Here is a 13,384-nt window from a genome sequence, read left to right on the forward strand (position 1 = left end):
TAGCCAAAATCAAGAGTCAGATGCTTAACCTACTGAGCCACCCAGGCACCCCTCAGTTAAATTTATGCTTAAGTATTTTATTATTTTTTAAGATTTTATTTATTTATTTGTCAGAGAGAGAGAGAGAGGGAACACAAGCAGGGGGGGCAGCAGGCAGAGGGAGAAGCAGGCTCCCCACTGAGCAAGGAGCCAGATGCGGGACTCGATCCCAGGACCCTGAGATCATGACCTGAGCCAAAGGCAGACACTTAACCAACTGAGCCACCCAGGTGTCCCAAGTTATTTTATTATTTTTGATGCTGTTATAAATGGAATTGTTTTTTTAATTTCTTTGAGGATTAGTCATTGCAAGTATATAGAAATACAGCTCATTGCTGAATTTATTTATTAGCTCTAACAAATTTTTTGTGGATTCTTTAGAGTTTTCTATATATAAGATCGTATCATTTGTGAACAGAGATAATTTTAGTTTTTCCTTTCCAATTTGGGTACCTTTTTTCCCCCCAATTCTTGCCAAATTACTCTGGCTAGAATTTCTAGTACTTATGTTGAATAGAAGTGGTAAAAACAGGCATACTTGTCCTATTCCTGATCTCCAGGATAAAGTGCTTCTAACTGTTACACATGTAAGCTTTCAGTCTTGCACCATTGAGTAAGATATTAATTCTGGGTTTTTCATATACAGTCTTTATCATGTGAGGAAATTCACTTCTACTCCTAGTTTATTGAGTATTTTTATCATGAAAGTGTGTTGAATTTTGTCAGATGCTTCTCCTGCATCAATTGAAATAACCATTGGGGTTTTTTTCCCTCTGTTTTCTTAAGGTAGCATATTACATTGATTAATTTTTGTATGTTGATCCATCCTTGCATTCTAAACAAATCCCGCAGCGTCATGATGTACAATGCTTTTAATATGCTGCTTGAATTTTGTTTGCTAGTATTTTTGTGGAGGATTTTTTGCATTGATGTTCTTAAGAGATATTGGTCTGCAGTTTTTTTGTAGTGTCTATCTGACTTCAGTATCAGGGTAATGCTGGCTTCATAGAATGATTTAGGAAGTATTCCTTCATCTTCAACTTTTTGGAAGAGTTAAGGAAGGATTGGTGTTAATTCTTCTTTAAATGTTTGGTAGAATTTAACAGTGAAACCATCTGGTCCTGGGCTTTTTCTTTCTTGGTATCTTTTTGATTACTGATTTCAACCTCTATTAAAGGTCTATTCAGATTTTCCATTTCTTCTTGAGTCAGTTTTGGCATTTTGTGTATTTCTAGGAATTTGTCCATGTCCATCTAGGTTATTTGTTAGTATACAGCTGTTCAGAGTATTCTCTTACCATTCTTTTTATTTCTGTAAAATTGATAATAACACCCCCACTTTCATTTCTGATTTTACTAATTTGAGTCTTCTTTTTTTTCTTAGTTAATCTAACTAAAGGTTGTCAATTTTGTAGATCTTTTCAAAGAACCAACTTTTGGTTTCATTGATTTTTCTCTATTATTTTTCTACTCTCTAATTTATTTATCTCCATTATTACCTTTAGTCTTTCCTTCCTTCTGCTGGCTCTTTCCAGTTCCTTAAATTGTACAGTTATGTTATTGATTGAGATCTTACTTCTTTTTTAAGGCATGCATTTTACAGCTATAAATTCCTCTCTTTGTACTGCCTTCACTGCAGCCTATAAATTTTGGTATGTTGTGTTTTGTTTTCATTCATCTCAAGGTATTCCCTAATTTTACTTGGGATTTTTTCTTTGATCTACTGGTTGTTTAAAATTGTGTTGTTTAATTTTCATGTATTTGTGAATTTTTAAGTTTTCTTTCTGTTATGTATTTCTTGTTCCATCCCATTATATTTAGAAACGATGCTCACTCATTTTTTTTTCTGTTTTCCTTCCTCAGCGGGTATTTCTGTGGGACTTGGATGAAACCATCATCATCTTTCACTCTCTTCTTACTGGATCCTATGCTCAGAAATATGGAAAGGTAATTTGAGTCTTTCTTCCTTTCTTGTAACTGTCCTCCTCCTGACTCACTTTCTCTGCTACCTCCATCTTACCCTGTTGGCCTTTCACTTTCCTAACCAACTGAGCCACCCAGGCGCCCGGCCTTTCACTTTCCATGTAAAACTTCTCCTGATGGCTTGTACAGCAGACTACATGTCAGGCAGTATTGATAAAGCTGGAGACAGACCTAGGACCAGTGCTGTAAGCTGAAGTTGTTTAAGAGTTCTATTTTATAAAGACTAAATATGGGAATGAATTTCAAAACAGAGTGGAGTCTCAGGATTATATATTCCAAAGACTGATGTGTTAACCTTAAGTCACTTTTAACAGCCCAAACTGAGCATTTTATTTAGCTGAGAATATACCAGATATGTAAATTTAAAATATATATAAAGTCTAAAATATTTTTCTTACATAGATTACATACCTCCTTACACTAAATATACCAAGCAGAATTTAACTTATTTAGTCATCAATATAAACACCAGGGTTTTTGGGGGGTTTTTTTTGTTTGTTTAAGATTGATCTATTTAGGGGCGCCTGGGTGGCTCAGTTGGTTAAGCGACTGCCTTCGGCTCAGGTCATGATCCTGGAGTCCCGGGATCGAGTCCCACATCGGGCTCCCTGCTCGGCGGGGAGTCTGCTTCTCCCTCAGACCCTCCCCCTCTCCTGCTCTCTCTCTCTCAAATAAATAAATAAATAAAATCTTTAAAAAAAAAAAAAGATTGATCTATTTATTTGAGAGAGAGAGTGAGAGAGCACACATGCATGGGGGAGGGGCAAGGGGAGAGGGAGAGAAAATCCCAAGCAGACTCCACACCAAGAGTTGAACGTTTAAACCAACTGCACCATCCAGGTGCCCCTAAACATCAGCTTTAATAGAGGGATAAGCTATATATTTCTATACCAAATTATCTCCAGGCTTCTGTTTTTCAGTTTCTGTGAATAAATTTTATAAAAATATCTACCTCTTTTGCTTTCTTACTATTCCCATTTATTTCTTATTGTATTAATGTTTCTGTTAAAAGTACTTTCCACGGGCTTTTAGTATCTAGGCTGGTAAGCTGACATAAGCTCATACACTGAATAAGCTGATTATAAAAGTGTATAAAATAAGAGTGTACATCCTCCAGGTGAAGACCTGATGGTTCACTTTAAAGATAGATGCATTGGTTTTCCTACAAATATTTTGACTCTTCAGCCTTCTTCACTTATTTCCTGGCTGTTGAGATTGTCAGATAACTGACTTCCGGTGTCATGCTGTGTGTGCGTGTGTGTGCGTGCGTGCACGCATGGCGGGGAGGCTGAAGGGAGCTAAGGGGTATTACAATAGTAATATTTTAGCAATAGTTAGCATTTCTCACAAAACAGGGAATTTCCGCCCAAATTTTTTTTTTTTAAGTGTGTTTAGTTTTCTAAAAACTAAGTCCTGAAATTTTTAACTTTGCACAATCCCAGATCCTTCTAACTGAATGAAATTGCGTAAGTAACAGTTAGAAGCACTTTTGCAGGCCTGTGTTGTTTTGGCCTTGACCCAGAATAACTCCAAAATATTTATAAGATTGGAACCTGTGCAACTGTTAGTACCAAATTAAACAGATTTTTCTCTTATTGTCTTCTAGGATCCAACAGTAGTGATTGGCTCAGGTTTAACAATGGAAGAGATGATTTTTGAAGTGGCTGATACACATCTATTTTTCAATGACTTAGAGGTAAGCATTTTAAATTGTTTCTGTGCTTCAGTGAAACATTTTGTTTGTTCAATACCTATTTATCTAGCCTATGCTTATTGTATTTAGAGGAAATGTGGTGAGAAGGGGTGGTTGTGGAGAGGCCAGCTGGCCACTGAGACTTATGTAGTCCTGTAAGAACAGTACCTTAGCTCACCGGTCTTGGTACTGGCCCTCAATTTTATTGGTTCAAAATTTGATTTTTGTTAGCCTATTTGGAAGTGATCTAGCTCTAGGGGAAATGCCAGCCCTTCAGACAAAACAGTGAAGTGTAAACCAGCATTCCTATTTATTCATCTGTCTTAAATAACGTATAATAAGGTGGGTTTGACTCTTTGTACTCTTAATTCTGTTTTGACTATTTTTCGATTTTACCTTCTTAAAATATAATCTCTTGATTTGTCAGATCTATAAATGGCTGCTCTAACTCATTATAATTTATACATGCTTATTATCCATGTATAGGTTAACCTTGATGTCCAGAATCATTGTATAGTTAGATGCAAGGAAAACCAGGAACACTGAGAGCTTCTTGGTGAATTTTTTGGCTTTGACATTTGAGTTCACCTTTGAGGTGACCCTGGTGTAGTGGCAAGAGCACAAGACTGGGAAGTCAGAAGACCAGAGTGTGAGTTCCAGGTTAGGAAAGTTACCTCCCCATTTTGGGTCTCAGTTAAGCAGTTATCCTACACAAGAAACTAGTAACAGTTCTGTCTGGGGAAGGGGATATGTTGCTGGGACACAGAGGTGGGAAGGAGCAGACTTGTCACTTCATGCCCTTTTGAGTTTCAAACTGTGTACTACTTATAGAACCTAGTTTTTAAAAACAGTGAAAATTATAAGTCAAAAAATAAAATAGTGGGGCACTGGGCTGGCTTAGTCAGAAGAGCATGCGACTCTTGATCTCAGGGTTGTGAGTTCCAGCCCCACATGGGGTGTAAAGATAACTTAAAATAAATAAAATTAATTAAAAATAAGATCGCATTTTATAAACACAAAGTAATCCTATTTCTTTTTAAATATAGTCTAGTTCTTCTCAATGGACAGTTCTCCAACAAATTGAATTACCAGGTCTCTAAACTCCAGTACCTTTGTCTAACCTCCACAATGCTTTACTCTTCCTCAGCTTCACATGTTGATACATTAGGACATCATAGTTTTTACTCAGCAAACATTTATTGAAAACCTACTTTGTGCCAATAATTATTGCCAAATTGTATTTGTAATGATTTTCTAGACATAGACCTCACTCAGGACTGAAAGTTCTGTGAAGAATTTGACCTGAATATGTTCCTGCCCCCAGGTCAGTGGTTCTCAACTTTAGGGGGCATAAGAATCACCTGGGGAGCTTGTTAAAAATGAAGATTCTAGGATTTCACACCCAGAAATTCTGATTCAAGTAGGTCTGGGGTGGACCCAAGAATACACATTTTTAAAAAACTTCTCCAGGGGATTCTGATGTAGGTGGACATCACAACATTGCCTTAGGTGGTGTCAGAGAAGTGAATCTCTCAGATTTAGGTAGTGGGTGGCATTTAGTTCGTAGTAGCATGGGCTTGGTGGAAAGAACCTTGGATTCAAATTGGAAGGCCCAGGCACTTTCTAGTTTCTTTCTATCACTCACTAGTTGTGTGACCGTGGGTCATTCATTTCACCTCACTTTTAGAACATGAGGAGATTAACTTAGGTGACCACTTCTAATTCCTAAGTTTGGATTTACAGATTTCTGTTTCAGTCATTCTCCATTTTGATACCATACTCTACCAGCATCTGTTTCATCTGCAAAAATGTATTGGGTACATGCTATGTAAGAGCACATGCTACGTAAGGACTATACTGGAGGGGTACAAGGGAGCTGTAGGACATAGGTTGTGCCACAGGAGGGCTGCAGTTTATACCAGAACTTCACAGTCTAGTGTAGGATGTAGACATCCCTGACAGTGTAAGGGAGTTTGTGTTTATACCCATGAGCTGTTGTGTTATACCCATGACTGCTGAGAGAAGAGTATACCTGAGGGTCGGGCTGGGTAAGGAAGATTTCATGAGACCGTGGGACATGAATTAGGCCTTAAAAGAAGTTGGACAGCAGGGGGGTGAGAGTGATCCTCCACACATAAGAGACTGTAAGGATTTTCATCATCTGCCATTATTTTTGGTCTTTTTACAATATGTCATGGTGGTGGTAGCACTTCTACTCCCTGGACTGAAATAGTGTGTGGTTTTGTTTTTTAACAGGAGTGTGACCAGGTGCACGTGGAAGATGTGGCTTCTGATGACAATGGCCAGGACTTGAGGTGATAGACACAGTGATGTCTTAAACATCAGTATATCTGTTAGGAATGAGACACTGTCTAGGTTCAGAGGAAAACAAAGACAAGTAAAAGATCTCACAGTCTGTTAGTGGAGACCGAGACAAACAGAGGTAATGATGGACTGCAGTGTGCAGAGGTGACAGTAGAGAATGTGACAGAGCACAGAAAAGAAAGTAACTGTGGTGGCTGTGGCTGCCAGCATTGAAGCGGCCTTCTCAGTGCAGTAGAATTTTGAGTATGGCCTTCAAGAGTGGGTGGCAATGACCGGATGAGGAAAAAGCATTTCAAAGTAAAGGATACACTGGTTTCTCTTTGACAGATTTTCAGTCAGGAGCGTGCTTCCAGACTGGTTAGTTTTAGATACAAATAAGCATCAGGAATTTTACCGGGGAAACTAATTGTGGGGGTCTGTTGGTGTCAGGAATGACCCTGTCGGAGACAACCTTAAACCTTGTATCAGTGAACGCTGCACTAAGGGGATCTCGGTGGCAAATGTTTGCTCCATCTCCTCATTTCTCTCTTGGCTACTGTCTTCTTGCCCAGTAGTCTTAGCAAATAATCCAAAAATTTATCTAGCTTCTATTTAAAGACTTTCAGAAAAAAAGACTGTCACATTTTTTTCATGTTAATTTGTTTTCGTGTTTGTCCCTTTCATAGGTTCTTCCCTGTGTCTACCCTAAAATTGTTTCATCCATGAATTCTCAAACATAGAGCAGAACTGGGCATATCACTCAGGAAGGACCTAACCCTGTAGTACTGAGAAAGACTACGAGGCCCCACGTGAGGAGCAGCATCCGGTCGTGCATGTTCCTTGCACAGCCATGGAGCATACCATTCTAACGAGATCTTACTGGACCTTCTAGGAAAGTGCCTGGTCCGAAGCAGTTTATGATCCACCCTGAAGCCTCGTGTTTTTTTCCTCTTATACATGAGGCTAACCAGTAATTACCTAAATGTCTTGACAGGTTTATTTTCTTAAAAATAGAATCTCATACTTATTGAACTCAGTTTTGATTTTTGATTGAACCAAGTTGTCTCTAATTCTGTCAGTCACTTTTTTATATCTTTACTTAGGAAGTGTTCATCTCTCCCAGCCTGTTTAACTGTATTACTTATTTCTATGGCTGTGTAACAAATTGCCCCAAAACTTAGTAGCTTAAAGCAATAAACATTTATCATCTCATAATTTCTGTAGGACAGGAACTTGAAAGTGACTTAGCGAGGTAGTTTTGAATCAGGGTCTCTGAGATTAAAATCAAGATATTGGCTGGAGCTTAAATCATCTGAAGGCTTGATGGCAGCTGGGGGACCTGCCTGCAGCCTCTCACATGTGGCTGATCAGTTCCTCACTATATATGCCTCTCCATGGGGCAGTTCGAGTGTTCTCATGTGACAGCTGACTTCTTTCAGAGCAAATGCTCCGAGAGAGCAAGAGAAGCCTGTCTCTGTGGTCTGACACTATCACTTCTTCCACATCCTGCTTACATTTAAATGCAATCCGTAGGGGCACCTGGGTGGCTCAGTCATTAAGCGTCTGCCTTCGGCTCAGGTCATGATCCCAGGGTCCTGGGATCGAGCCCCGCATCGGGCTCCCTGCTCAGCGGGAAGCCTGCTTCTCCCTGTCCCACTCTCCCTGCTTGTGTTCCTGCTCTCGCTTTGTCTCTCTCTGTCAAATAAATAAATAAAATCTTTAAATAAATGCAATCGATACCCACAGGGAGAAGAATTAGAAGAGAGGAGTATTAAAGAATTTGTGGACATTTTGTGACCCATGGACGTATGACCCATGAACTTAATAAACCAGCTAACATATCTCTGAAGAACATCTCCATTATACCTTGCAATTATTAATATTTGGGGTTATTTCCTTCCATTATTTCTTCACATGTTTCTCCACTTTGCATAGTTGCCATCGGGTGTGTGTGTATGTGTGTGTGTGTGTGTGTGTGTGTACATGAAAATGTTATATTCTGGGTTGTTGTTGTTGTTTTTTTTTTTTTTCATTATAAGATACTCTCTCATTAATGAAAAGATGCTCTATTCCCAAGACAACCTCTAGGGGATGCTAGTGCTTGAATGTGCTCTACCTCTCTTTCCTTTCTCTCCTTCCTTTCTTTGATGGCAGTAATAGGAGTGAGGTAGACAACTAATGGAAGATAGATTCTGACACACAGAGATTAAAGGAGAAGGTTCTCAAAGCCTTTAGACTTGATGTCAGATGCCAGGAATGGGACAGAGAGTCCCAGATGGGATTCAGCACAAAAGCCCATACAGTATAGATATTAATTTTCATCATCCTCTCTCTCTGCAGCAACTACAGTTTCTCAACAGATGGTTTCAGCGGGTCAGGAGGCGGTGGCAGCCATGGTTCCTCTGTGGGTGTCCAGGGAGGTGTGGACTGGATGAGAAAGCTGGCTTTCCGCTACCGAAAAGTGAGAGAAATCTATGATAAGCATAAAAGCAATGTGGGTGGTAAGTGTGGCATACAGCCAGTCTGATATTCTGTTTCCCTCTTATTTCCTGTGTTCTTTTCCAGGGATTCCTTAGAACTCCCTGGCAACTGCTTAGGAATTGGGGCCGCAATAACATTTTAACTTTGTATAAAAAAACTGAGGTTTGATTGAAACTCTTTGAGGAGGAAGCTCTGCCTTTCTCATGGACTTCTCTTAGCATAACTTTGCAGAGTTCTCTTGTTCTTTTTAGACAAATACCTTTTTAAAGAAATGTGTTCCAGGGGCGCCTGGGTGGCTCAGTTGGTTAAGCGACTGCCTTCGGCTCAGGTCATGATCCTGGAGTCCCTGGATCGAGTCCCGCATCGGGCTCCCTGCTCGGCAGGGAGCCTGCTTCTCCCTCTGACCCTCCCCCCTCTCGTGTGCTGTCTGTCTCTCTCATTCTCTCTGTCTCAAATAAATAAATAAAATCTTTAAAAAAAAAAAAAGAAAGAAAGAAATGTGTTCCAAAGATTATGTTTGATGACATATGTTTTATTCTGGAGTCACAACTATTGTCAATACTAGTTAATAGGTTGCCATGTTTTTTGACTGATTTATGGTAACTATCAGAACAAGTGAGGTAGAACTAGTGACTAGATTTATAATGGGTGGAAAACTTGGTCCAGAATTAAAGGTTGGCAGTAGCCATGTGTTGGACCTTGGAAATTCTGCCCAGAAATATCTGAAATATCAGATGTCACTATGCCTAAAATTCTGTTATTTAAAATTAATAAATTAAGCATAGATTGTTCAAATTAGAAGAGACATTAGAAATCTAATCTGAATCCCTCATTTTGCATTTGAGAAAGCTCATTTATCATGAGGGTGCTGAGGACAGCTTACCCATGGTCACAGCTGGAATCCAATCCCCTAACTCTTGATCCAGTGTACTTTACATTCATGCAGGACACTTTTTTTTAAAGTATGAAAGATGTTTTTATTTTTATTTATTTATTTTTAAAGTAAGCCCTGTGCCCAGTATGGGGCTTGAACTCACGAGCCCGAGATCAAGAGTCGCATGCTTACTGACTGAGACAGCCAAGTGCCCTGATGCAGTTCCTGTTTTAGTGATGTATCCTTATGAGAAAAAATTTTTAAGCTGTGAAGCATCACCCTCAAAGATCTAATACAAAATGTTGCATGAAGTTTCAGGGATTCGAGAGACTGTCTAGAGGTATATTATCCCAGATCAAGAAACAATTCCTGCTGCACCATGCTGCCTTACATTGTGGTGCAGAAAGTAAAAATAGGGCTTTAAGATAATTTGGTTCATTTCTGTTAGAGCCCCCAGTACCAGATAAAAAGCACAGGCATCTGGGCTTTGGGAATTTAATTTGCTTTTTTTAGATTCCCCTTTTTATGGCCTATTTTTTTCTCATGATTCAGAGCCAGTACTTTATTTTGGCAACTCCCATCTTTTTGCTTTTACTGTCTCCACACATTAGCCTTTCTTTTGTTAGTTTTCATATACAACCTAAGTATCTGATCCTTTTTCTGTTCATTGAGTGCCAGGACCTGGTTTCCTGAAGGAAGTGATATAACCCTCTGTGAGAATCCCCTGAGCCTACTCTGGGGAATATATTAAAAGTAAGGTCCACCTGTATTTTGTAAAATAGGAATTAACAGAAGTGCCACATCGTATTATTAATTAAGTATGTGACATGTGTACTTATGTGTATGCCACACATGACATATAGGTGCTGGTTTTGTTGTTGTTTTACCAGAGACCTTGAGAGTCATGTAATTCTAGGCTTGCATTGTGAAACCTTCAATCTGAAAACAAATTATATAACAATCTCCTCACAGAAATGCCTTCTGTTTTTGTGAAATATTTGTAATAGAAGATAGGATTTCTCTTTTACCTTCACTACAGAAAATACAGGGCCAGATTTATTATTTGAATATTATAATTCAAATGTCTGATAACATGTTCCCATCCAATGAATTCTGTTTTGTTCCATGCTTGTCTGATCTTGAGCAGTGTTTCAGTCTCCTCTTAGCTGGAGTTGTTTCAGCAGCAAGTACAGTACAAATAAATGATGTTCATGAAGTTGGTCATTCAACCTGGAATCTCAGGTCAATGTGTTACGAACGGGTGAGAGCACGGTCACCATGGGAGCAGGGTGTGGCAGAGCAAAGGCTTTGGAAGCCAAAAGCCACTAACTTGCTGTGTGATCTTAGGCAGCCCCCTTTCCTCCCTGGGCTTCGGTTTCTTTAGAGAGATTCGAAATGCTGCAGACTCTTCCAGCTGTAACCCTCATTTCTCCCCCTTTGATTCTTGATGTCACATCTACAGCAGTGCTGCTCAAAGTGTGGTCCACCAGTCTGCCAGTTATGTTACTGGCTGGTGATAAAAGAGTAAGCTTTGGCAGAATCTAATCACAGTGTTTCTTTCAGCTGATTTTGTGCTGGTGGTTGTGGCCCCCCTAGCAAAACATTCTGATGAAGAAAGTCAAAAAGGCATTTTAATTAAGTAGACTACTCCAGGGTTTTACCAAGAGAAACCTGTTAGCTCATTAGAATATTTCAGTGACTCACACTATTTCTAAATTGAATTTAGAAGTTGCTTCCTTAGTGTCAGCAAGGATATGTTGTCAGCTGATAAATGTGTCTGCTTTTATTCCCAAAGGCCTGCTCAGTCCCCAGAGAAAGGAAGCACTGCAGAGACTAAGAGCAGAAATTGAAGTTTTAACAGATTCCTGGTTAGGAACTGCATTAAAGTCCTTACTTCTCATCCAGTCCAGGTATGGGAATGGTACTTTTAGGTCTCATCCTCTCCTATATGCACTCAAACCTACCCCAGTCCAGGATAGGCCACTCTGTAACACCGGTTTGGGATAGGGGTGAGAGGAGTTGAAAGGATGCAAGCAAACATTTAGGTTTGGTGGGAGGCGAGGTCATTCTATGCTGACAGCACGTGTTCAAATTTTCAGAGAATATTTATATGTGAAAGCCTTTTTCTTTCCCCTTACTTTTCGCTCACAGAATTAAAGCTCAGTAACCCATAATATCCAGCCCAGGAATGGGCCTGGTCACATCAAAGAAACCCTGTAGGAGACACATCACATACCCTAAGTACAGGAAGCTCTAAAGAAATGTGTCAAAGCCCACTCAGGAAGGCAGGATTCAGAAGAAAAGGAAAAATTAAGCAGTTTAAGGAGATTTCAGCTTTTGAAGCTTAGAATGGGAAATAAATATAGTCAAATACAGTCTACACCAGTACCCTATTCCTTCCTCCCTCAAAGTAGGAATTCCAGATCTACAACCTAGTAGAGCAAACAGTAAAACTGACACCAAGGGGTAGATATCCGTAAAGGTAAAGGACATGTGAAATTAAGGTGTATTCTGGAATCTGTGTTGCTATTGTGTGAGAGGCAGAGAGGACTTAAATCATATCTTACTTAAGAGCTGAGCTGCATTCAGATGAAATAGCACTGTGACTGAAAGTCTTCAATGCTGGTTTTCTAGAGTACTATCAGTGACATGGGTTGGTGGTTTATTTGCTAACAAGTGCAGTGAGCTAGAATGGTCATAAGGGAAATGGGGCAAGAATCAAGTTGCTGCTCTGTGCCCACTGTGTGTGTGTGTGTGTGTGTGTGTATATAATCTGTGTCCTTTAATATGGGAAATAAATCTGAGGTAATTAGAGCAACAACTGAACATGGCACTGAACAAAAATCAGGCCCTTTGAGGTTAGTTTTTAATAATTAGATTCTAAAGAGAAGACCCATTTGAATTCTTGCTCTCAGGTTGGTTTCGTTTCACCTTTTCCTTTTCTTTTTATTTTTTCTCCTTTCTAGAAAGAATTGTGTGAATGTTCTGATCACTACAACTCAGCTGGTTCCAGCTCTGGCCAAGGTTCTCCTATACGGGCTAGGAGAAATATTTCCTATTGAAAACATCTATAGTGCTACCAAAATTGGTATGGTTTCTATTCTCTTTCTTGTCACTTGCCTTACATAATACTTCATAATTATGATGTGCTTAATTATTTACCAGTCCCTTAATTAGACACTTTATGTATATCTCTAATCCTCACAGCAGTCTTTTCCAGGTATTAGTGATGGGCCAGTTCAGGCTTAACAGTTCTGTAGCTTCCTCAAGGCTTCACAGCTAGTAAGTTACATAACCGGATTCAAATCCAGGTTTGTCGGACTTAAAGTTTATCATGCTCTTTCCTTTTATAATAATTGAAAGAACATAATATATAGCTTGGAAATCTACTTTTGCCTCATTCCAGATTTATTTTTCTTTTCTACAGAGAGAGTGGTGCAATATAGTCTAATAGAAAAAGCACTAAATTAAAAATCAAAGACTAAGCTATATACTTAAAACTGGTGAAATCCCTCACACCCATTCAGATGGCTGCTGTCAAAAGAAGAAAAAATAGGGGCGCCTGGGTGGCTCAGTCAGAAGCCTGCTTCTCCCTCTCCCTCTGCCCCTGCTTGTGTTCCCTCTCTCGCTGTCTCTCTCTGTCAAATAAATAAATAAAATCTTTAAAAAAAAATAGTTGGGGTACCTGGCTGACTCAGTCAGTGGAGCGTGCAACTCTCCACGTTGATGGGACGTAAGTTCAAGCCCCACGTTGGGCGTAGAGTTTCTTAAAAATAAAAAAAGAAAATGAATAACAAGTGTTGACAAGATGTGGATAAATTGGAGCCCTTCTGCACTGTTTGGTGGGAACATAAAATGGTAGGACTACTATGGGAAACAGTATGGTGGTTCCTCAAAAAATTTAAAAAAGAACTATTATATGATCAGTAAACCCACTTCTGGGTATATATCCAAAAGGATTGAAAGCAGGATCTCAAAAAAATATTTGCACACCCATGTTCATAATAGCGT

At 39.3% G+C, this 13,384-nt stretch overlaps 1 protein-coding gene across 6 annotated transcripts in view; it reads left to right on the top strand.

The window, feature by feature from the left end:
- The window catches only part of EYA3 (EYA transcriptional coactivator and phosphatase 3), a 108,475-nt gene that overhangs the window by 81,241 nt on the left and 13,850 nt on the right, over nt 1-13,384 (top strand). For all 6 annotated transcript variants that reach the window (XM_035019341.1, XM_035019345.1, XM_035019343.1 and 3 more), the window contains 6 exons: nt 1,902-1,985; nt 3,628-3,717; nt 5,971-6,029; nt 8,359-8,519; nt 11,169-11,283; nt 12,340-12,461. In XM_035019341.1, coding sequence (XP_034875232.1) covers nt 1,902-1,985; nt 3,628-3,717; nt 5,971-6,029; nt 8,359-8,519; nt 11,169-11,283; nt 12,340-12,461 — 631 coding nt within the window. The remainder of the gene's footprint in view (nt 1-1,901; nt 1,986-3,627; nt 3,718-5,970; nt 6,030-8,358; nt 8,520-11,168; nt 11,284-12,339; nt 12,462-13,384) is intronic.

The sequence above is a fragment of the Mirounga leonina genome, unplaced genomic scaffold (assembly GCF_011800145.1).
Source record: "Mirounga leonina isolate KUSES-001 unplaced genomic scaffold, KU_Mleo_1.0 Mir_173, whole genome shotgun sequence".
Lineage (NCBI taxonomy): Eukaryota > Metazoa > Chordata > Mammalia > Carnivora > Phocidae > Mirounga > Mirounga leonina.